The sequence below is a fragment of the Odocoileus virginianus genome, chromosome 5 (assembly GCF_023699985.2).
Source record: "Odocoileus virginianus isolate 20LAN1187 ecotype Illinois chromosome 5, Ovbor_1.2, whole genome shotgun sequence".
Taxonomy (NCBI): domain Eukaryota; kingdom Metazoa; phylum Chordata; class Mammalia; order Artiodactyla; family Cervidae; genus Odocoileus; species Odocoileus virginianus.
The window spans coordinates 68553910-68579002 of NC_069678.1; the positions used below are offsets into that span (position 1 = coordinate 68553910).

Sequence of the window (25093 nt, forward strand, 5' to 3'; positions counted from 1 at the left end):
CATCTTGAGACTCAAACCTCTTTTACTTCCTCACTCTTAAAAAGTAGAGAAGAGTTTTCCTACCTACCCCAGTGAAAAATAGGAAATTCCCTGTCTGAACAGCTGTAGGGTATTAAGACAATTTCTTCATGAACTTGTCTACAAAATTCACTTTTTGTGCTCTTTAAATAATGTCTCTTGCTTGTGTAAAGTGGAACAACAGTTACAATGTGCATGAGAAATTTTAATCCAGGGAAATGAAAATACTTCATGGAGAATTCAGGGATTGATCAGCTGTAGTGACTCCAGCCAATGCAACCAAACCCTCACTAAAAGGGTTTGGGTTCATATCCATCATTCTCAGCTGTGGTGAAAGGATGTAGTCTGACATTTGGAAGCCTAAGAACCAAGTCTGTTGCCTTCCAATTTATTATTATTTTTTTAAGCCTTCCATCATGTGTGTACTTTGCTTGAATGATTATTTTAAAGTACATGTCCTATTTTTGCCGATCTGACAGCTGTTGCCATAGAAACTGGAGAAGAAATAGTCATTTTCAGCAGAGTTGTTAAAGCTGTCGTCTAGGCTTCAGCTGTGAGTGCCAGTGAGGGCTGTACTTGCTCATTCTGAGATGGTACTTAAAGAATTAAGGATCTGAAATGTTCTTAGAGGCTAACAATCCAGATTGTTTAATTTTCTCACATCATTAATTTAGTAATCCTAGACGTTTGCCAGCTATGTTTGTTGACCTGCTGCAGTTCTTTGAAGAGGATATGTAAGCCTGGATTCTTCTGCTCTGGGTAGTCTAGTCATTGGCTCTTTGAAAATTTATAAATAGATTTCTTCTCCCATTCTTCACCCTTTCTTAAGGATAAAGCAGGGATTACAAACTATCAGGCACTATTTCTGTTCTAAGTGACACTTGTCGGTGGTATAAATGATAATATTTTTGCTTGTATGTGTAATAGGTATGGTGTCGGGCTTCTGCTTATACCTTCTGTGTCAGTAGAACACTTTACATTTCACAGAAGTCGAGAATGATGAGCAGGAGTTTGCTTGACATGTGAGCAGAGCTAAGCAGTGTAAATAGATGTGCGCACACAGAGATGAGAGGTTTTTTTTTTTTTCCCCCGCTGAGAAGAGTAAGTAAATCCATGGGTCTGGAACTTAGGAGTTGGTGAAGAAAGAGTGGGGAAGGTGCCTGGAGAAATTGTGGGAAGTGGTAATTTGCAGGGTTTGGTCTACAGTATGTAGGAGTTTATTGAAGTGCATAGAAACCAGTGAAAATTACAAATACAGTTGGCTTTATTGGCTTGGGGCTTACAACAGTAGTCACACATTCTGTAAAAATGTAAATAGCACAGAAATACAGAAGATGGAAATGCTGAATCCTTACAACCATCATCCTGCCACTGCAAATAACCACTGTGAATGCTTTGGTGTATATTCCTTTAGATTTATTTATATTTGTGTATACTGCCATATTTTAAGCATTGCTATTTTTGCAAATTAGGTAGAGATTTTGGTCTGGTTTGTTTTCTGTGGTATCCCTAGCATTCAGAAAGGTATGTGGTATGGCATGTAGTAGGCACTTATTAAATATTTAATGTATGAATGAATAATAAATAATTCAGAGGTCAGAATCAAAAGGGACAAACATGGCAGTCTAGGCCTATGCCCCAGATTTAGGCTGTAGAGTGCACTTATAAAAAGGGAGTGTGGTTGGTAAGTGACTGAAACTGGTCTCCTAGAATAATGAAAAGAGTGTGTTGTTTTTGCAGTTTTGACTTTTGGTAGAAGACATTCTATATATAAACCTTAAGTACACTTTCATATTTGAAATCTTAAATTTTTTTTTCTCCATCTGCCCAAATGTTGTGCATAATAATTGCCTTCCTGAACTATTTTGCTACTCATAGATGTATTTTCTTTTTTAAAATTCATACAGTGTATGGCACTTAATAAAAGGCCATGTTTTACTGTCCTTTAATAGTCTTACTAAAGTACTTACCCCCTCCCCCGCCACCACCTCCCCCCCCCAGCCATGCCCTACTATGTTATAACCTCTGTGAGGTCAGGGATTGAATTTTATGCTGTGTCTGTAACTCGCATACCACCTAGCCAATGAAGAATCTTCCTAGCTACCCAAATACTAATTTTAAAATGATTTCCAGGCCTGAAATATTTTACCACTTTTCAGCTAAGTTCAAAGGAGAAGAAAACTAGAAAATATCTTGTTATTAACCTTAAAACTATTATATACAATATCAACTTCGACTCTACTGATTTAGAATTGGTAGTAATTCAAAAAGGGTTAACTGGAAGTTAATGCTTGCTTAGCATGCTCTTTATTCAGATTATACATTAATAATGCAAGGGCAGAATGTATAAAGTATGTAAAAATGTTGAGCAGTATTCAAATAGTTTGATATATAGGTAATACTATTTATGAAAATTGATGTTCTGAAGCATCTTTCTAGATAATAGTATATTAACCTAGACTGAATTAGATTTATGTATTTTTACTTTCAACTTTTATTGGGCTTCCCCAGTGACTCAGCTGGTAAAGAACCTGCCTGCCAGTGCAGAAGATGCAATTTTTATTTATTTCATTTATTTTTATTAGTTGGAGGCTAATTACTTTACAGTATTGTAGTGGTTTTTGCCATACATTGATATGAATCAGCCATGATTTACATGTATTCCCCATTTTTATTATGAAGATTTTGAAACACTAAAGAAAACTGAAAAAAAAAATTCAATGGCACATATATAACCACCACTTTACACAAAGATTGCTGCCATTTTTAGTATATCGGCTTTATGTCCTTTGTTATGTAGGTACTTCTATTATAAAATTTGAACGTTTCATTCATCATGAAGAGAGTGTTCCGCAAGTATTTCAGGTATAAGATACTCACCTCCATAACCACATCTTTATCAACTAAGAAAATAAGCAATACTTACCTAAAAGAACCTAAAAGCAAATTCATATTCAGTTTATCCCAGTAGTTCCAATTGTCTTCTAAGGCTTTTTTTCTTTCAAAGTAGGATTTAGTCAAAGTTTACACATTGTGTTTGGTTGTCTCTTTTTAGTATCTTTAAAAAAATATCTTAATGTATAGTTTATCCACAGTAGTTTGGACATACTTCAGCTGTGCATATGTTTGGACTCAGTGTATATTTATGAAATCAGCAACACAGTCACCATAGTGAGCCCTTTAATTGTCCCCCAAAGTTTGTAATTCCTCCTCTTGCCCCTCTTTAACTCTCCATTCTCTGATTTCTCTGTAACTGTAAATTAGTCTGCATTTTCTACAGTTAATATTATATAGCTATAATCACAGAGTATGCTTTTTGGAGGGAGAGTAGTGTTTTTTCCCTGTGTATGGGTCTGGCTTCTCTCACTTGCTAGTATGTAGAAATAAGATTATTTTTGTGTATTGCTCTTGTATTCTGCCACCTTAAGCTCATTCTAATAGTTTTTTTTTTTGTTTGGTTTGGTTTGTAGATTTCTTTGGATATTTTGGATAGACGGTCGTGTTATCTAGGAATAAAGATGGTCTATATTTCTTATCTGGATTCCACTTATTTATTTAGTTACGTATGTTTTCACTCAATTCAGTCACACTCACCAACATCTCCAGTATAATGTTGAATAGAAGTGGTGGGAGTGGACATCTTTTCCTTGGTCCTGGTCTTAGGAGGAAAGTACATTCTTTCACCAGCAAACATACTGTTGGATATAGTTACCTGTAAATTTCCTAGTTTACCGAGTTTTTTAAAGGTTGGTTGTTGATTTTTTTTTGTGGCTGTTTTGGATCTTTGTTCTTTTATTCCAGTTGCAGTGAGCAAGGGCTGTTCTCTCGGTGCAGTGTGGGCGTCCATTGCAGTGGCTTCTTTTGTTGCAGATCACGGGCTCTAGGGCATGCAGGCTTCTGTATTTGCACTCCCAGACTCTGGAGCGCAGGCTCCGTAGCTGTGGCATACAGGCGTTGTTGCTCCTTGGCGTGTGGGATCCTTCTGGGTAAGGTATTGAACCCGTGTCTCCTGTCTTGGCAGATGGATTCCTTATCACTGAGCCACCAGGGAAGCCCCTGGGTGTTGGGTTTTATCAAGTGCTTTTTCTGTGTCTTTTGAGATGATCATGTGGTGTTTTTTCAGTTAGGGTGAATTACTTTGATGTATGAATTTTTATTCAGCCTTACATTCCTGGGACAAATGTCACTTGGTCATGATGTACTGTCTTTTTAATATATTGTTGAGTTAGATTTCCTAAAATATTGAGAATTTTTGTATCTATACTCATGAGGGTTATTATATTGTAGTCTTTTTGTAATTATCCTTTTTTTTTTAATCAGGTGATGCTGGTCTTAAGGAATGGGTTGCAAATTAGTCCCTTTTAATTTCCTGAGTTTATATAAAATTGTTATTTCTTCTTTAAATGTTTAGTAGAATTCCCCAGTGAAGCCTTTTGGTTCTGGAACTTTTTTGTTGAAAGGTTTTCAACTACAAATTCAATTTAAAGATCATGTGTAAGTTTCTTTAGGTTATTTATTTATGCTTGAGTGAGCTCTGGTTATTTGTGTTTCTCAAGGAATGTGTCCCATTTAAGGCGTCAAATTTAAGATGTTCTCTTTCATTGGTTTGAAGAAATTTTATATCCCTTGGAATAGTTTTCTCTGTGTTGTCAGTGTGTGTGATTTGTTAAACTTCTTGATTTGCAAGTTTACAATTTTCATCAAATTTGGAAAATAGTCAGTCAGTTCAGTCACTCAGTTGTGTCCGCCTCTTTGCGACCCCATGGACTGCAGCTCACCAGGCCTGCCTGTCCATCAGCAACTCCTGAAATTTACTCAAACTCATGTTGATTGAGTCAGTGATGCCATCCAACTGTCTCATCCTCTGTCCTCCCCTTCTCCTCCCACTTTCAATCTTTCCCAGCATCAGGGTCTTTTCAAATGAGTCAGCTCTTTGCATGAGGGGGCCAAAGTATTGGAGTTTCAGCTTCAGCATCAGTCCTTCCAGTGAACACCCAGGACTGATCTCCTTTAGCATGGACTGGTTGAATTTCCTTTCAGTCCAAGGGACTCTCAAGAGTCTTCTCCAACACCACAGTTCAAAGGCATCAGTTCTTCAGCACTCAGCTTTCTTTATAGTCCAACTCTCACATCCAGATGTGACTACTGGAAAAACCATAGCCTTGACTACACAAATGGTTGTTGGCAAAGTAATGTCTCTGCTTTTTAATATGCTGCCTAGGTTGGTCATAACTTTTCTTCCATGGAGCAAGCATCTTTTAATTTCATGGCTGCTGTCACGATCTGCAGTGATTTTTGGAGCCCCCCCAAAATAAAGTCTGTCGCCCTTTCCACTATTTCCCCATCTATTTGCCATGAAGTGATGGGACCAGATGCCATGATCTTAGATTTCTGAATGTTGAGTTTTAAGCCAACTTTTTCACTCTCCTCTCACTTTCGTCAAGAGGCTCTTTAGTTCTTCACTTTCTGCCATAAGGGTGGTGTCATCTGCATATCTGAGGTTATTGATATTTCTCCCAGAAATCTTGATTCCAGCTTGTGCTTCCTCCAGCCCAGCATTTCTCATGATATACTCTGCATACAAGTTAAATAAGCAGGGTGACAATATACAGCCTTGATGTACTCCTTTTCCTATTTGGAACCAGTCTGTTGTTCCATGTCCAGTTCTAACTGTTGCTTCCTGACCTGCATACAGATTTCTCAGGAGGCAGGTCAGATGGTCTGGTATTCCCATCTCTCTAAGAATTTTCCATGGTTTGTTGTGATCCACACAGTCAAAGGCTTTGACATAGTCAATAAAGCAGAAATAGATGTTTTTCTGGAACTCTCTTGCTTTTTCGATGATCCAACGGATGTTGGCAATTTGATCTCTAGTTGCTCTGCCTTTTCTAAAACCAGCTTGAACATCTGGAAGTTCATGGTTCATGTATTGCTGAAGCCTGGCTTGGAAAACTTTGAGCATTACTTTACTAGCATGTGAGATGAGTGCAATTGTGTTGTAGTTTGAGCATTCTTTGGCATTGCCTTTCTTTGAGATTGGAATGAAAACTGACCTTTTCCAGTCCTGTGACCACTGCTGAGTTTTCCAAATTTGCTGGCATATTGTGTGCAGCACTTTCACAGCATCATCTTTCAGGATTTGAAATAGCTCAACTGGAATTCCATCACCTCCACTAGCTTTGTTCGTAGTGATGCTTCCTAACACCCACTTGACCTCAGACTCCAGTATGTCTGGCTCTAGCTGACTGATCACACCATCGTGGTTACCTGGGTCATGAAGATCTTTTTTGCATAGTTCTTCTGTGTATTCTTGCCACCTCTTCTTAATATCTTCTGCTTCTGTTAGGTCCATACCATTTCTGTCCTTTATTGAGCCCATTTTTGCATGAAATGTTCCCTTGGTATCTCTAATTTTCTTGAAGAGATCTCTAGTCTTTCCCATTCTATTGCTTTCCTCTGTTTCTTTGATTGATCAGTGAGGAAGGCTTTCTTATCTCTCCTTGCTATTCTTTGGAACTCTGCATTCAAATGGGTATATCTTTCCTTTTCCCCTTTGCTTTTCTCTTCCCTTTTTTTCTCAGCTGTTTGTAAGGCCTCTTCAGACAGTCATTTTGCTCTTTTGCATTTCTTTTTTGGGGATGATCTTGATTCCTGTCTCCTGTACAGTGTCACAACCTCCATCCATAGTTCATCAGGCAATCTGTCTATCAGATCTAGTCCCTTAAATCTATTTCTCACTTCCACTGTATAGTCATAAGGGATTTGATTTAGGTCATACCTGAATGGTCTAGTGGTTTTCTCCACTTTCTTCAATGTCAGTCTGAATTTGTCAATAAGGAGTTCATGATCTGAGCCACAGTCAGCTCCTGGTCTTGTTTTCACTGACTGTATAGAGCTTCTCCATCTTTGGCTGCAAAGAATATAATCAGTCTGATTTCGATGTTGACCATCTGGTGATGTCCATATGTAGAGTCTTCTCTTGTGTTGTTGGAAGAGGATGTTTGCTATGACCAGTGCGTTCTCTTGGCAGAGCTCTATTAGCCTTTGCCCTGCTTCATTCTGTACTCCAAGGCCAAATTTACCTGTTACTCCAGGTGTTTCTTGACTTCCTACTTTTGCATTCCAGTCCCCTATAATGAAAAGGACATCTTTTTTGGATGTTCGTTCTAGAAGGTCTTGTAGGTCTTCATAGAACTGTTCAGCTTCTTCAGCGTTACTGGTTGGGGCATAGACCTGGATTACCGTGATATTGAATGGTTTGCCTTGGAAATGAAGAGATCATTCTGTCATTTTTGAGATTACATCCAAGTATTGCATTTTGGACTCTTTTCTTGACCATGATGACTACTCCATTTCTTCTAAGGGATTCCTGCCCACAGTAGTAGATATAATGGTCATCTGAGTTAAATTCACCCATTCTAGTCCATCTTAGTTCGCGGATTCGAACTAAGAATGTTGATGTTCACTCTTGTCATCTCCTGTTTGAGCACTTCCAATTTGCCTTGATTCATGGACCTAACATTCCAGGTTCCTATGCAATATTGCTCTTTATAGCATCGAACCTTGTTTCTATCACCAGTCCCATCCACAACTGGGTGGTGGTTTTGCTTTGGCTCCATCCCTTCATTCTTTCTGGAGTTATTTCTCCACTGATCTCCAGTAGCATATGGGGCACCTACCGACCTGGGGAGTTCATCTTTCAGTGTCCTATCTTTTTGCCTTTTCGTATTGTTCATGGGGTTCTCATGGCAAGGATACTGAAGTGGTTTGCCATTCCCTTCTCCAGTGGACCACATTCTGTCATTATTCCATTTAATGCTCTTTGATCCGGTTACTGCCAATTGCTGAAACTTTCCCTGGTGGCTCAGCTGGCAAAGAATCTGCCTGCAGTGTGGGAGACCTAGGTTCAATCCCTGGGTTGGGAAGATTCCCCTGAAGAATGGAATGGCTACCGATTCCAGTATTCTGGCCTGGAGAATTCTATGGGCTGTGTACAGTCCATGGAGTTGCAAAGAGCTGGACATGACTGAGTGACATTCACTTTCTTACTTTCAGTCCTGTTTTTGTTTATTTCTTATTCCCCAAATAATTTAGCTGTTAAAATAAAAATAGACTTCTTTCAACTAAAATTTAAAAAATGAAAAGAAGAAAAAAGTCCAGATTTGTTGGAGATTGGAAGTACATGTTGCTGAGTTAAAAAAAGTTAGTAAAACCTCTTTGGTTTTTGTTGTTAAAAGGAATTGCTGCATGAGTGGTGAGTAGATACCCAAGGTAATTTGGTTGAAGATGTGATGAAGGAAGAACAACTTTTCAATGTGTTATATTTCCAGTATGGTAATAAATATTTTGCTGGGATTATTTATAGTTTATATTTTGTGTTCCAGATAATCAAGTAAAACAAAGATGAGCTTCATCTGTGGACTGCAGTCTGCTGCTAGAAACTGTTTTTTCTTCCGATTTAATTTACTGACCAATTGGAGAAAATGTAACATACAAGCTGTAACCTCACGGGACTTTCATCAAGTGAAAATTAACCATATAGAAAATAAATCTCCGGGCCTGGGAGTAAATCACATTGATAGATGGACTCCTCTGCCTGAAAACTTTCTCTTCTATAGGACTTTTAATACCAAAAGAAAAGACTGCCTTTTGAGCACCGGAAGTAAGGAAATTTGGATGATTAGCCGAAAATATACTGCATGGACTGACTCTTTTTCAAGACAGCTACTGATGAAAGACGTTCCCATAGTTCCTGCTCATTCGCTGTTGCATCCCCTGAACTGTTTACCCGCAAGAGACGTCAGGAGTTTCCACACTTCTCCACGGTGCCAAGCTACTCCTGTTCCTCTGTTGTTGATGATTCTTAAGCCAGTGCAGAAGCTGCTTGCAATCATTGTGGGCAGGTAAAATGCTTTTTAAAATGTAAGCTTTTATATTAAAAGTTTGTAAAACTGTACTTTTAAAGAAAAATTGGTAGATTTCCCTCCCATGATTAGCTCGGAAGTTCAGTTTCTAAATAGTTGGTATATGTATGTATATATGCCTTAATAATCTTGAAATCATTTGCCTCATATATAATATAGAAATGTTATCTGTAAAAATTATTCTTATATATCTTATCTAGACACTATTTTAAAGATCTTATAATTACAAAAATCAGAAATGTTTGTTATAGTTCATGTGTAGGAACATTCCTTTTTAGTTCATGAAATTTGAGGCATTGAATCATGAAACTGAAAAACTTTGCTCTTTTAAGAAAGAACTCCTAGCCAAATTAACTCTTAATTGTATTTGTTTATTTTTCTATTCTATTTCCAACAAATCTTTATTTTCTCTTGGTGATCCTTTATAGCACTTAATGTTTTTAAAGCTAAGTAATACTTCATATTTAACTTAAAACTCTTCCCTCATAATTAATCTTGTTTTCTCTTATTTGCTCCATGAAGATTGAAGAAAGGTAAAGTTAAGCGTTGTCTCCCTATAAAGTTATTTTATATTTGATAACTATGAAGTGCCTTCTAGCCTTTTTACTTCCGTAATAATCAACCCAGTTTTCTTTTTATCCAAAATTGAGAACTTGCACTCTTAATTTATTGTGTTCTTTATGACTAGGCTTTGGCACTCAGAAAATATACAGTTAATTTAGCTCTCAATTTAAGTATGACTTCAAAGAAAGCCAGAGCTAGGCAGTAGTCAAAGAAGTAAAACCAGTTTTTATTCAGAACTTTTGCAATAGGAGAAAAGAGACCTCAGTATAGAACCAGAGTCAGTTCTGAATACACCATGGGCTGTGCAGGTGGTGTGGGGCTTGGTAGATGGAAAACTACAGAGAGGAAACATCAGGAGCCAGGAGAGATTCTACTCAATCTGATCTACCAGAGTTACTGCCAAAGACAGGTGAGAGTGATCAGATACTACCCAACCATGGTGCCTATCCGTGGCCTGTTTAGAAACGCAATTGCATAGCAGGAGGTGAGCAGGGGCGAGCAAGCGAAGCTTCATCTGTATTTAACAGCTGTTCCCTATCGCTTGCGTTACTGCCTGAGCTTTGCCTCTTATCGGATCAGCAGCAGGATTAGATTCTCATAGGAGTATGAACCCTACTGTGAACTGGGCGTGTGAGGGATCTAGTTTGTGTGTTCCTTATGAGAATCATCCTCAAACCATTCCCTCACCACCACCCCAGGTCCATGGAAAAGTTGTCTTCTGCAAAACCAGTCCCTGGTGCCAGAGGGTTGGGGACCACTGACCTGGGGGATGATGAATGATAAATAACAGGTTAGATATCACAAGTGATCATATATGGAAGATGAGAGATTCTGACTTAACTGACCAGTGCATAGATGAACACAGGAGTCCCGAAGTAAAAACGATCATGGGAGTCTAAGTAGAGTTTGGTCCAGGAGAGAATCTTTGTCACAACTCAGCCTAGGCTCTTGGGCTGATAGATCTTTTTCCTTCTTTTAAATTATTTGTTTATTTTTAACTTTTTGTTATTACTGTTATAAATCACCTAAAATTTTGTTTTAGGTTATGTTTTCATACATTTTAAATAATAGTGTCATAAATTTTTAAATTGGAAATAAGTATACTTCATAGCTTGATCTAAGTCTTTTTAAGGTTGAAACACTTTAAGGGCCTTTTAGGTATATCACTTAGCAGGACTAAAATAAAGAAGTTGTTTTATAAAATAAATTTTGTCCAGAGAATGATGTATATATTTTAAATATTTGTTGTAATCTCACAGATGAACTCATGGGGGAAGTTTTTTGTTTAAGTACTGAAAACATCGTTGTTGTTTTAGTTGCTAAGTCGTGTCCAACTCTGCGACCCTGTGGATTGTTGCCTGCCAGGCCTTTATGTCCACGGGATTTCCCAGGCAAGAATACTGGAATGGGTTGCCATTTCCTTCTCCAGGGGATCTTCCAAAACCAGGGATTGAATCTGGGTCTCCTGCTTTGGCAGGCAGATTCTTTACCACTGAGCCATGTGGGAAGCCACTGAAGACATTACTGGTTCTCAGAATGTCTGTGAATCCTAGAAGCAGCAGAGAGTATTGTTGCCTGGTAGGGTTGGACCTCCCCTGACGTTATCCATAAAATCTCTGATTTCTGTGTGTACAGTGCCTGTGCTCTTATTACACCTCTCGTTTGTTGTATTCTCTGGAGCTTAGTGGAGTTTCTGTTACTGAGCAATATTTGTTTCCAAAATCAGTGCTGAGATAGTTTCCCTTGCATCTGACTGAAGTACTGGCAGATTGTGCCAGATGTCTGACGTCTGATGAGCAGTGGGGGGAGTTGTGGTTAAAGGTGAAGATTTATTGTACCATAAGCCTTCAGTTGTTTATTTGGGCAATTCATCTCTATTATCACATTGCCTTCCTTCCTGATTTTCCTCTTATTAACTCTGTGACCTTGGATAAGTTGTTTAACTTCTCTATGCCTCAATTTTCTCTTCTGTAACAGGGTTATTATGAAGATTAAATGAGATGACATGCGTATAGCAATTAGAAGAGTACCTTGAATGTGCTAAATAGTTAATAAATGTGAACTAATGGTAGTTATAGTAAAACAACTTCTCACTTAGCTCGTTTAAAATAACTGGAGAAGAAAATTCAAATGAGCATTAGAATTTTTAACTACAGCTCTGTATAATTGATTGCTTTTTTATCATTTGGCTGAGAATTTTACAAACTGGAAAAATCCCATCTATACAGAGAAATATAAAAATTCAAGCCTTTGATGACAAAATATTAGCATAAACATTAAGTTTTGATGTTATGTACTGATTTTGTTATCAGAACTTTGAATTTTTCTTTTTGCTCTAGGGGCATAAGAAAATGGTGGCAGGCACTTCCTCCTAACAAGAAGGAACTATTTAAAGAAAGTTTAAGGAAGAATAAATGGAAGCTCTTCCTTGGCTTGAGTAGTTTTGGATTGCTTTTTGTAGTGTTTTATTTTACACATCTGGAAGTGAGTCCAGTCACAGGAAGGAGCAAGCTACTGTTATTGGGGAAAGAACATTTCAGACTTTTATCAGAACTGGAATATGAAGCAGTAAGTAGAAAGACTCATTGTTTAACTAGATTGCTTGATATAATATTTAAAGCAGGAAAGTTTCTTAAGCATGAACAATGCACTAGTTTTTAATTTTAATCTCTGATGGGGAATTAGCCTTTTTTCCAAAAAGTCTCAGACCTTTCATGCTTTGTATTCCTGCCATCTACATCGCCTTTCCTCACAATCACCCAGCCAGCTCCTGCTCGTCACATGTCACCTTAAATGTCACTTTCTCAGGAAAGCCTTCCTTGATTATCCTGACTGGGTTAAGCAGTGAGGCTGTGTTAGACCCTAGGGGGTATCCTTCATAACAACACAGATTACATTATGAATCAGTCATTTGTAGCTTGATCACTACTTGGCTATATTGGGGCTAGGTATCCTACTTTTATTTTCTCTTTGCATACGGTACTTTCCTTTTAAAAACACTAGTCATGAGGGTAGAAGCATCATAATTATTTGCATAATTATCTATTTGCTGATATGTCTCCCTTGCTAGACTAACTCCAGGGGGTCAAAGAGCCTGTTTGTTCTGTTTATCATTTTATTTTAAGTACTGGCACAGTGTACAAAGTAGTGCTTACTATGTATTTTTTTTAATAAATGGATCTGTAATTTGAATTTTTGTATCTTGAAAATTAAGTAGAATAACATAGTTCCCCACCCCCTAAACATCAATTTGGGCAGTTTATTATGTATATATTTTCTTTTTCATTAAAAAAAATTTTATTCATATATTGGCTTCCCTGGGCCTTCATTGCTGCATGAGGGCTTTCTCTAGTTGCAGTAAGTGGGAGCTGTGTTCTAGTTGTAGTACGCAAGCTTCTCATTGAGGTGGCTTCTCTTGTTGTGGAGCATGGGCTTCAGTGGTTGCTGTGTGGGCTCAATAGTTGCAACTCCTGGACTCTAGAGCACAGGCTTCAGGAGTTGTGGCCATGAGCTTAGTTGCTTTGTAGTGTGTGGAATCTTTCCAGACCAGGGATCGAACCCATGTCCCCTGCATTGGCAGACAGACTCTCAACCACTGGGCCACCAGGTTGCCACAGTTTATTATGTACTTTAAATTAATTTTTTTAAGTTATATTTTTTGAAAACAAAATAAAGTTGGATTTCAGAAGCCTTAACTCCTTGGAAAGTATAGTAACTCAAGTAAGCATCTTACACCCCTAGTGAATTCCTTGAGGGTAGATCATCTTTCTGTCCCTCATGCTTAGCACACATATGGTATACAAACTTTATTTTATTGTTATTTGCTTTATTGCACTTTGCAGATACTGACTTTTTAAACTTTGGAAGTTTATGGCAACCTTGTGTCAAGCAAGTCTATCGGCTCCATTTTTGCAGCAGCATTTGCTCACTTCCTATTTGTGTCACTTTTCACTGATGCAGTATTTTGAGTCTTTTCATTATTATTTGTTAGGCAAAAGAGATTATGAGTCTCTCAAGGCCTAGATGATGCTTAGCTTTTTTTTTAAGCTATAAAGTGTTCTTTAAGGTGTGTACATTGGTTTTTTTTAGACATAATGCTATTGCACACAATAAACACTGGGAAACCAAGAATTCTTGTGACTCGCTTTATTGAGATATGCACTTTGTGGTGAATATCTCAGTAAAGATATTGAGAACTGGAACTGAACCCACAATATCTCCAATGTGTGCTATATATGCTAAATTAATATTTGTTGAATTTATAGCCTCACTTGACAACTTTTCTGTGGTTAGATTTTTATATATCAAAAATATTTCTGTATTTTTATAATCTTGAACTTCTGAGTTTGTCAGTGGAAAGTTACCGTAAAAAAGAAATAACAGATTTTTCACTAAAAAGATTGTTTGATTGTTCTTAATAAAGATAAGACCAATCTCTTCCATACAGGTTATACAGAGATTTGAGATGTTTCTTAGAATATTATAATCAGAAGCAAGTTTGAGAAAAGTGTTTTGTTAAGATTGAGAAAGGCCTAGTGTTAAATTAGTGTATGTTCTACCATTTATATCACTAAGTTTAAAAAAAATTACATACATGTACGTATATTTTTTCCTTATTTTTAGCCTATGCATGTAATACCTGCTTGATAAGAAAATTCAAGCACATGTTCTTATGGGATTATTATAAAGTACCATAATTACATATAATCTTGTTGTATCTACTTCAGTAGTGTTCTTTTAGACAATTTACACTGGTGACTTGTGCTTTTAGAAAATACTATATAAAGATTTTAAAATTCATATTCTGTAAAATCATGTTTTTAATGCATTATCAAGGTTACAGACTTCTTAATTCATATATGCAAGAAATTACACATTTTATGGAAATTTAGTAGTTTTAGAACATCCTTAATTTTCAAATGGCTGTCTGAGGAACCTGGCAAATAGCTGAGGAAAGAAGAAAAGTGAAAGACAAGGGAGAAAGGGAAAGATATACCATCTGAATGCAGAGTTCCAAAGAATAGCAATGAGAGATAAGAAAGCCTTCCTCAGTGATAAGTGCAGAGAAATAGAGGAAAACAACAGAATGGGAAAGACTAGAGATCTCTTCAAGAAAATTAGAGATACCAAGGGAACATTTCATGCAAAGATGGGCTCAATAAAGGACAAAAATGGTATGGACCTAACAGAAGCAGAAGATATTAAGAAGAGGTGGCAAGAATACACAGAAGAACTATGCAAAAAAGATCTTCATGACCCAGGTAACCACGATGGTGTGATCAGTCAGCTAGAGCCAGACATACTGGAGTCTGAGGTCAAGTGGGTGTTAGGAAGCATCACTACAAACAAAGCTAGTGGAGGTGATGGAATTCCAGTTGAGCTATTTCAAATCCTAAAAGATGATGCTGTGAAAGTTCTGCACTTGGTATGCCAGCAAATTTGGAAAACTCAGCAGTGGACACAGTACTGGAAAAGGTCAGTTTTTATTCTAATCCAAAAGAAAGGCAATACCAAAGGATGGTCAAACTACTACACAATTGCACTATTTCACATGTTAGTGAAATAATGCTCAAAATTCTCCAAGGCAGGCTTCAGCAGTCCATGAACCAAGAACTTCTAGATGTTTAAGCTGGATTTAGAAAAGGCAGAGGAACCAGAGATCAAATTGCCAACATCCGTTGGATCATCGAAAAAGCAAGAGAGTTCCAGAAAAACATCTGCTTCATTGACTACTCTAAAGCCTTTGACTGTTTGTGAATCACAACAAACTGTGGAAAATCCTGAAAGAGGTGGGGATGCCAGACCACCTTACCTAAGCCTCCTAGGAAATCTGTATGCAGGTCAAGAAGCAATAGTTAGAACCAGACATGAAAAAACAGATTGGTTCCAAATTGGGAAAGGAGTTTGTCAAGGCTGTATATTGTCACCTGGCTTATTTAACTTCTATGCAGAGTACAACATGAGAAATTCTGGACTAGATGAAACACAAGCTGAAATCCAGATTGCTGGGAGAAATATCAGTTAACTTAAGATATGCAGATGATACCACCCTTACGGCAGAAAGCAAAGAGGAACTAAAGAGTTTCTTGATGAAAGTGACAGAAGAGAGTGAAAAAGCCGACTTGAAACTCAACATTTAAAAAACTATGATCATGGCATCCAGTCCCATCATTTCATGGCAAATAGATGGGGAAACAATGGAAACAGTGACAGACTTTATTTTCTTGGGCTCTAAAATTACTGCAGATGGTGACTGCAGCCATGAAATTAAAAGACACCTGCTCCTTAGAAGAAAAGCTATGACCAACCTAGACAGCATATTAAAAAGCAGAGACATCACTTTGCTGACTAAGGTCCATATAGTCAAAGCTATGAATTTTCCAGTAGCTGTGTATGGATGTGAGAGTTGGACCATAAAGAAAGCTAAGTGCCAAAGAACTGATGCTTTTGAACTGTGGCGTTGGAGAAGACTCTTGAGACTCCCTTGGACTGCAAAGAGAGCAGAACAGTCACTCCTAAAGGAAATCAATCCTGAGTATTCATTTGAATGGGCTTCCCTGGTGGCTCAGAGGTTAAAGCGTCTGCCTCATTGGAAGGACTGATGCTGAAGCTGAAGCTTCAATACTTTGGTTACCTGATGCAAAGAGCCTACTCACTGGAAATGACCTGATGCTGGGAAAGATGGAAGGCAGGAGGAAAGGGGGACTACAGAGGATGAGATGGTTCGATGGTAGCACCGACTCAATGGACATGATTTTGAGCAAGCTTCGGGAGATTGTGAAGGACAGGGAAGCCTGGTATGCTGCAGTTTGTGGGGTAACAGAGTCAGAGATGACTGAGCGACTGGAAGAGCAAAATTTTTCAAAGTATAATTGAAAGAGTCTCTCATGAACATAGCTTCAGAAAAGATGTCTTTGTATGGTGGCTAGTCTTAACACAGTAAAAAGAAAATGATATGCTCATTAGTTCTACAGTTTCAGTAATTTCCTTTCAGTCTGTGTGAATAAGACACTTGAAAATTAATGAAATGTTGTCCTTTTTCTGGTAGAAGTTTAGCTTTCTTATTAAGCATAGGGTGTTTTTCTATTCAGTATGTTATGAAAGTTTTTATTAATTTTTATTGGAGTATAGTTGCTTTACAGTGTTGTGTTAATTTCTACTATACAGTTATTTCTTTTGTATTTTGCTTTCTTATATAAACTCTTTATGTTCTCTAGGAAATGTTTTGTTTTCTAAAATATTTAGGAAAGTTGAAATGATATTTAAGCATTTTATTTGTTTATAAGCTTAATAGAAAAGATGAATGAAATTTTATTTCAACCAATTTATAGGAAAAATCTTAGGTTATTAGAATTTACTCCACTTGTGAGAAGCCAAATTTTTGCCTTTGCATAAATAATTCAAATTTGAAAAAAATGAGTATTTAATATATGCAGATTTTTCCATAATTAAAAATTAAAGTATTCAACAACATAGTGCCATATAAATCACTCCTTACACTTGATCTTAGCCAAAAGGCCGAGAAGCGATAAGTCACTCCTTAAAGCAGTATAAAGGCTTCCCTGGTGGCTCAGTGGTAAAGAATCCACCTGCCATTGCAGGAGATGAGGGTTCCATCTCTGGGTTGAAAAGACCTCCTGGAGGAGGAAATGACAGCCCGCTCCAGTGTTTTTGCCTGGAAAACCCTATGGACGGAGGAGCCTGGTGGGTTACAATCCATGGGGTCGCCAAGAATCAGACACAACTTAGTGACTAAACAACAACAATAAAAGCAATATAAACATTTTGTGGAACTAACACTCTCTTAGAGACTACTTTTTAATCTTTCAGTGGATGGAAGAATTTAAAAATGATATGCTAACTGAGAAAGATGCGCGATATATGGCTGTTAAAGCAGTGGTTCATCATTTAATTGAATGCAATCAAGATATTCCAGGGATCTCTGAGATCAATTGGATTATTCACGTGGTTGATTCCCCAGATATAAATGCCTTTGTACTTCCAGTAAGTAAATATTGCCCAGTCTAATTTCTAATTTTTAATTGTTAAATTTAATGTCCTTTTTTTTTTATGGTGTTCTCATTGCTTACATTATTTTCATTATGGTGCAGAATGGACAAGTGTTCATCTTCACTGGACTTTTAAATAGTGTGACTGATATTCATCAGCTTTCTTTCCTTCTGGGCCATGAAATAGCACATGCAGTGCTTGAGCATGCTGTAAGTATCTAAAATGAATGTTTGGTTATTGAAATACTCCTTTGAAGTTAACAAGTTAAATCTTTTAGAGAACTGAATCTTTTCAGTTTTTTTAAATTGATGGAATTTTAGTTTTTAGTAATTGACTTATTCTGTTGCCTGAAAAAGTATGATTGGCTAATTTTGAGAATTTCTATGGTCTTTAGTATTTGATTCTGAATAATTAGTGTTTCTCTTAAATACTGTTTTTATCACCTATCTTTTTTGGTAAGACGTAATTATTCTCAACCTCTAATTATTTCAAATTAGATATTAAACTTTCCATAATTATTAACATACTTATAATCTAGTCAGAAAATTAACTGTAGGAAAGTGATATTACTATCTAAGTGGTAAATCAGTTTTCTTGCTTTTTTTATTCATTCTCAGAGAATAACTTAGAGCATCTTGGAAAATGTATAGAATGATATGCTGTATATAATGAATGCAGAGTAATAATAATGATACCTTGCCATTTTACAGTTTACTGAGCTTTTTCATATATACCTTCTCATTAATAATTTTAATATTGTCCTCATGAGGTAGGTATTTAATATCCTTAGGTTATATACAAGGACACTAATGTTTAAAAAGACCTTAAATACTAATACTAATTATTAATTAAATACTAATCTGACAGACTGGCAGAATTTGAACTTTAATCAAGGCTTTCTGTTTGCAAGTCCAGCACTGCTTTCTTTTACCACAGTTACCTGGCTGTTTTCAGGTTGATTTATCATACAATTTAGGTTGATTAATGCTCTTGTGAATATACAGATCTGTTTGACTTGGTATGAATCTAGAAAAATAATGTATTTATTTACTCATTTTTATTTTGATGCACTAAAAACGTGCATGGCTCATTTGTCCACATGAGTAGAAAAAGGTATATTTTCTAATTGAAAACACGAAGGTAAATAGTGAAAGGATTGTAAAATGCTGCATCAGAAATGCAAGTAATATTAACTTCAAGTGTAAAAGATAATGTTATTAATCCTTCTAAAAGTCATCTCAAATTCTGTCTTTTCCTTAGAGTATTAATAAGATGAGGTAGGCCAAAGTTGTGCTCTTCTGGAGTGCAAATAGTAATTATCGCCTTTATTTCTTCTGAGTTATAGGAAAATTAAAAAAATTTTTTTCCTTAAACAGATACATACAAGAATCAATCTAAGCAGTTGAAATGCATTATATCTTTCTAGAAATGGTTTCATAACTGCAAAATCAATTATGGTCATTTTTAGCTTTTAAAAGGTATTCATTTCAGTACATTAATTTTCCTGGATCTAGATTGTTGTGTTATTCAGCATAATGTTGTCATCTCTGTCTCTGCAAGAACAACAATTAGATGAGTCATAGAAAGGAAATATCAGGCTCAAAAATAGGAAATAGTTATTAATATTTCTTTGTTAGGCGTCTTAGCCATTGTCTGTACTCTTTTTCAGGAGTCTCCATTTTTATTTGATCTAGCCTTTTATCTTGTTTTTGTTATTCCACAAATATGGATTTTAAAATTTTTATTAGTTTTCTAAGGTTATGTAATAGCAATTATATTCTTTAGTAATTACAAGGATTTTCTCTTCTATAATGACTTCATCACTTGGAGTTGTATTCATTAGTGCTAAAATAATTCCATAATTGTTTTTCATGACTCTCAGTTCTTATAATGAAGCAAAAATTGCTTTGTGAGGGCAGATTATATTAAGAAGTATTCTAGGTGATTATTTTTAGTTGTCAGCCATGTTTCATACACTCAAATAATGTTTCCTGTATTGTCAGTGTCACTGTGACAGTAACATTTATTAATCAACAATAGTGGGGCGTGGTGAACAGTCCAGTGCATTAAACTTATATTTAGATATTGCCATTCAAAACAGCCATTTTAGAACTTTTTTTTGGTTACTGCTATAAGTAAATACAAAAAACCATATAACTAAATTTCCTGGTGGGAAATACCAGATTGATAAAAATTTCAAACTTGCTTGACTTTTCATTATTAGGTCATGAAGTCAAAAGATTTTTATTTAAAATAATTTCCGATATTTTCCTGAATTGTTCTTGTTTTAGCTTCTTCATGTGTTCAATAGTGTTTGGTCTCTGTCTAAAAGCATAAGCATAATAAACACATTTATTTGGTTTTTAAAGATTTAGTGACAGTATTAGAAACTGTAACTTCCTGGGTTTGATTCCTTGTTCTTTTTACTAAGCAGCTGTGTGAATTTGGGCAACTCTTTTAACCTCTCTTCATCCTAGTTTTTCTATAAAATAGAAAACAATTGTACATATTTTACAAAATTAGTATGCTTGTTAATATAAGACTCTGTAGATATGAACAGAAATTTCATTTAATGACAGGTTCAGTTTAATGAACCTGTCGTTATTTCTGAATAGTGGTAGTAGTGCAAGCAGATATTAGCTCTGTGAGTGAATGAATACATAATATGTAAGCCAGAGGCCGGAAGGATAAAGCTCACAGGAGGAGGAGAACTTGCAGTCTTACTTGGTGAAGTTCACTTAAACACATGTAATTATTTAATGTGCTCACACACAGTGAATGAGAAAATGTAAGCCTGTACTGTCTGAATTTATTAAGTATAATTTTTATTATTTTGATTTTTCTCAGGCAGAAAAGGCTAGCTTGGTTCATTTATTGGATTTCCTAGGTCTGATTTTTCTTACGATGATTTGGGCCATTTGTCCTCGAGATAGTTTGGCACTTTTGGGCCAGTGGATACAGTCTAAACTGCAGGAGGTAAGTCTGAGACAAAAACTTGAAATTGCAATGGCTTGTGGTGAGGATATTTTAATATTACTGTAAAGAAAAAAACATCAGAAATCATTTCGTATTTTATCCTTATCATGAAACATGGGTACTATGTTTTAGTGTCTTAGATTTTCTCATTTTTAGGGGATACTCTTAATAATAGGCATTTAAATTAGAAAATACTACTTCTCTTATATGATGGAGATAGATGGGTAGGAAGGGCTCGGCAACTTTTGGCTAGCATGATTTTTTACGCATATTTATTGTTTCTACAGAGAGGAAACCCAGTCACAACCCTTTCTTTCCTTCTGTTGTTTACCTTCAAACGTTCCTTTTGTCTCTCGTAGTGACAGTGGTGTACTCACTGGGTGACACTTCCTTTCCCCAAATATTTACATTTTGATGGGGACCTTTTTTTTTTGGAGGATAATTGCTTTGCAGTGTTGTGTTGGCCTCTCCCGTGCAGCCGTGTGAATCAGCCGTAAGGATGCACATATCCTGTCCCTCTTGAGCCTCCCTCTCCCCTCCGCTCTGACCCCTCTAGGTCATCACAGAGCAGCAGGCTGGGCCCCTTGTATTGTATAGTGGCTTCCTACCAGTTCTCTTTTTTACACATGGCAGTATATATGTGTCAGTGCCACTTTCTCAATTCTTCCACCCTCTCCTTCCCCACCTGTATCCAGAGGTGCTTTTTCTGTATTCATTCCTTTCCTGCAAATAGGTTCATCAGCACTCTGGAGAGCTCTTAAAACCTGTAAATTTTAAGGGCACAGGGTTGGCAGAAGCTGCCCAATTTCTCCCACCGCCTCGCTCTAGCTAAGCTAGTATTACCTGGTAAATATTGAAAGGACAGTTTTAGTAGGTGTTTGTTAACTTTTGTTTTATGTATAATGATAGTCATCTGATAAAATTTATGGAGTCCTCCATCTTTCTCAAAACAGTACACCACAGAAAGGAGGTCTTGCAATCTTAATATTTGCTTTGTTAGCTGTGATTATTTTATTTTACATCTTTCATCAGATATTTCCTCTTGTCCTGGGAGTTTTGGTTATTTAGGAACAATCTGTTATTTGTGTATATTCAGTGATTTGTGGAGCACCCATCAGAGTGCCATCTGGGTGCTGTTTAAATCTAATCTGTAAAATTCTTTGAGACAAATTGCTTTGGAAATTGAATAACTAAATCTTTTATTCAGTGTTATTGAATCATTTGGTTTCAGTTTTATTGAAATAAAAGTTCTTAAAGGGAAAAAGAAAAAATGGTTATTGCTGAAGTTACAGAATCTCATATTTTGAATTTTATTTTTATTATTCATGTGCTGGGAAGTCAAAGAAGGTAATGCAGGTTTTCCACCATTTATCAGTAGATAGCATTTTATGTAATAGAAGATTAAGTCATAAGGAAGGTAACTGGAAGTTGTTTCTCTGTTGAAATGCTTGATGATCCTGTTGCTTGAGTATAATTCTTTCATAATTACACTGAAACTCAAGTAAGGATTACTTCTGTTTGAACTTTTTTTTTCCTCTATTTTTTTTTTTCTCTGAATCAAGGCCCCCTCCCAATAATTTTGGTGGTGAGGAAATGCTTCTTTTTCTAGAAGTCTTGCTTATGGTGATTGGAGGGCAGAGGTGATTCCGATAGTGAAGTTATTGAGGGGGAAATGCTGACATTCTTTTGTCAGAGAAAGGAAGAGAGAAAGGAAGACGGAGGGGCTCTCACTTAACCATTTGGTTATAGTGTAGCAGCCCTCATAGAGTGCTACCCATTAGGGTTTTGAGAGCTATTAGTAATAATTACAGTAGCTAACATTTATTGAGTACATACTATATGGTTGGCACCATGATAAATACTGGAAATTAATTTTGTACAGGGGCTAAGAATACAGGCTCTGATCAGATGGATCTGTGTTTGGACTTAATCTCTCTTAGATTTAAATTCTATAGAGCTTCAGCAGATTGTTGCACTTGTTATAGGTCTCCATTTCTTTACCTGTAAGTTGGCTTAGTAGTGGTGGCCAACTCACAGCACTACTAAGGCTTAACGATAACTAACATTTAAAGCAGCACTTCTCAGTATAAGCACTGTTCACGTTTTGAATTGACAAAGAATTGACAAGATAATTCTTTGTTGTGGGGAATTGTCCTCTGCATTGCACAAAGTTTAGTAGTCTCCACACATTTAGATGCCAGTAGCTCTCCCCACTTCTCCCCACCCCCAGCTGCAGCTGAGACAGTCAAAAATACCACCAGACATTTCCAAATGTCCCTGAGGGATAAAAATCACGTCCTGTTGATAACCACTGGTTGAAAGCATTTAGCACAGTATCTGGTATAAGGTAAGGACTCAACAAATAGGAGTTATTACTTGCTCATTTTAACCCTCTCTGCAACTCTAGGAGTTTGGTACTATATGAAGTACTGCTATACTTTGCCACTATATGAAATCAATGCTTCATTTTACATATAATGCTATTGGGCTTATAAGGGTGGAAAAATTCAGCCCAGAGGTAATAGTTAATAAGCACTCAGGCTTGAACATGTTTCTCTCCTTTTAACACCAGTGTTTTTCACCAGTTTATACTAGTTATACTATTAATGCCAGTCAATTTGTGGGGACACCTGTAGACTGCTTGTGGTGAGTGAAGCAATCTAAAACAGACATGATGGAGAAGGAAGCAAGTCATATCTAATGGTCATGTACTGTGGACTAGATTGATTTAGTTATTTCGAGCCATCACTGACAGGTAATTAATTGCTTCCCCAATTAATAGCTCTTTTCTCAAAAAGTCCTGCCTATCGATCCATCTTCTACAAAGTTTTAGTACTTACTGAAAATTAGTATTTAACTGGAAAGCATTCACATAAATACAAGTAATTAGGGAAATTAAAGTTACAATATCTATTTGTATTTTTTATTGAAGTTGGAAGAAGAGTTCATTTTCCTAACTAATCAATACTTAGAAAACAAAGAAGAAATTAAGATAATACATCATAGAAAGAACATTGTGCTATATGGTTAATTTTCTAACTGAAATAAATCTGCTAGTAGTGTCACTGGCTACTATATAGCTGCAGTTTTTCAATTTTCTTTTAAAACTGAAAGATCAGAATGTTTCTTGGCCATAATAAAAAAAAACCTATATCAATAAACTTTCTCAGGGAATCCTCTACATAGTAAGTGGAGATTATAATCAGAAAAAAATAAAAGGACTCTGTATGATACTGTGAACTCTTCAAAAATTTGTAGGCCTAGTTTTTTCCTATTCGTTCCTTGTTTTTAAAATATTAATCTCTGATGGGGGAAATAAAGGCTGCATTGTTTTATACCATCGTGTGCTTTAAATATTAATCATAGCATAAGAACTATGTCCTAGATAATCCATGAAATTTATTTAAAAAATATCATTTTGTTGTTGCTTTTTTTTTTTAAATGAAATAAATTGCCTTAATGGGACTTTTCTTTCTTATTTCTTAGTTTTTGTTTGATAGACCATATAGTAGAACGCTGGAGGCTGAAGCTGACAAAATTGGACTACAGCTTGCTGCCAAGGTAAAAAGTTTGGAAGTTGAAAATACACTATCTCCTTCATATAGCAAAATATAATTGTATGTTGTCTTAATGAGGTTTGGCATGGGCGTAGAATGAGAGTTTGACTATATATAATTTTTCACTAGTACCTTTTTAAAAAATTATTATATTTGGCTGTTCTGGATCTTTTTTGCTGCATGGGCTTTTCTCTAGTTGTGGCGACTGGGGGCTACTCTAGTTGTGGTGCGTGGGCTTCTCGTTGCAGTGGTTTCTCTTGTGGAACACGGGTTCTGGGGCACACGGGCTTCAGTAAATTGCCGCATGTGGACTCAGTAGTTGTGGTTCCTGGGCTCAAGAGCACTGGCTCAGAAGTTGTGGTGCACAGGCTTAGTCGCTCTGTAGCATGGGGGGGCAGGTCTTCTTCCTGGACCAGGGATCAAACCCGTCTCCTGCATTAGTAGGTGGATTCTTTACCACTGAGCCTCCAGGGAAGCCCTTCATTAATATCTTTTTAAGTCTGTCCCCTCTGGAAGCTATAACTATCTTTATTTGACTCTTTTCCCTTGTTTTGCTGATCTAAGAGGCTTTCTGAATAAGATGATGTGTAACTGTTTTTACCCACTTGAAAAAGGGTTTATCTTATAGCTACAATCTCAGCTGAACAAACTGAATTTTTACCATTTAAATAAATAATAGAAGAACAGTCTTATTACTTTGTATCTTTCAGGTTATAATTTTTGTTATGGCAGATGACTGATTTTTGCTAGCCACAGAGAGCAGCTCTGGGCTCTTATTGTGGTTTATATTGGATTGATTTGAAGCTACGTCATGCCTGGCTACTGTTTTTATCACCTGTGATAACTGTGTATTAGTAGGATTTAACATTAGAAGTAAAACTGCATTTTTAAAAATTGGTGAAAACAGTGCCACTTCACATGTTAAATTCAAATTGTATTTGATTCTTTGTTGAGTTTTCAGTAGTTATCAGAAATCCTAACTATTGAAAATCACTCTTACCCGAAATTTCTCATTATGAGTATTTAATTTCATAAATCGAGATA

At 36.4% G+C, this 25093-nt stretch overlaps 1 protein-coding gene and 1 pseudogene across 2 annotated transcripts in view; one reads left to right on the top strand and one right to left on the bottom strand.

Annotated features, from left to right (window-relative positions):
* OMA1 (OMA1 zinc metallopeptidase) overlaps positions 1-25093 on the top strand; it is a 59582-nt gene that overhangs the window by 573 nt on the left and 33916 nt on the right. For both annotated transcript variants that reach the window (XM_020905275.2, XM_020905354.2), the window contains exons 2-7: positions 8403-8921; positions 11846-12074; positions 17337-17510; positions 17618-17725; positions 20364-20492; positions 23979-24053. In XM_020905275.2, coding sequence (XP_020760934.2) covers positions 8422-8921; positions 11846-12074; positions 17337-17510; positions 17618-17725; positions 20364-20492; positions 23979-24053 — 1215 coding nt within the window. In that variant the 5' untranslated portion in view covers positions 8403-8421. The remainder of the gene's footprint in view (positions 1-8402; positions 8922-11845; positions 12075-17336; positions 17511-17617; positions 17726-20363; positions 20493-23978; positions 24054-25093) is intronic.
* On the bottom strand, positions 16871-17036 carry LOC139035396 (U2 spliceosomal RNA; annotated as a pseudogene).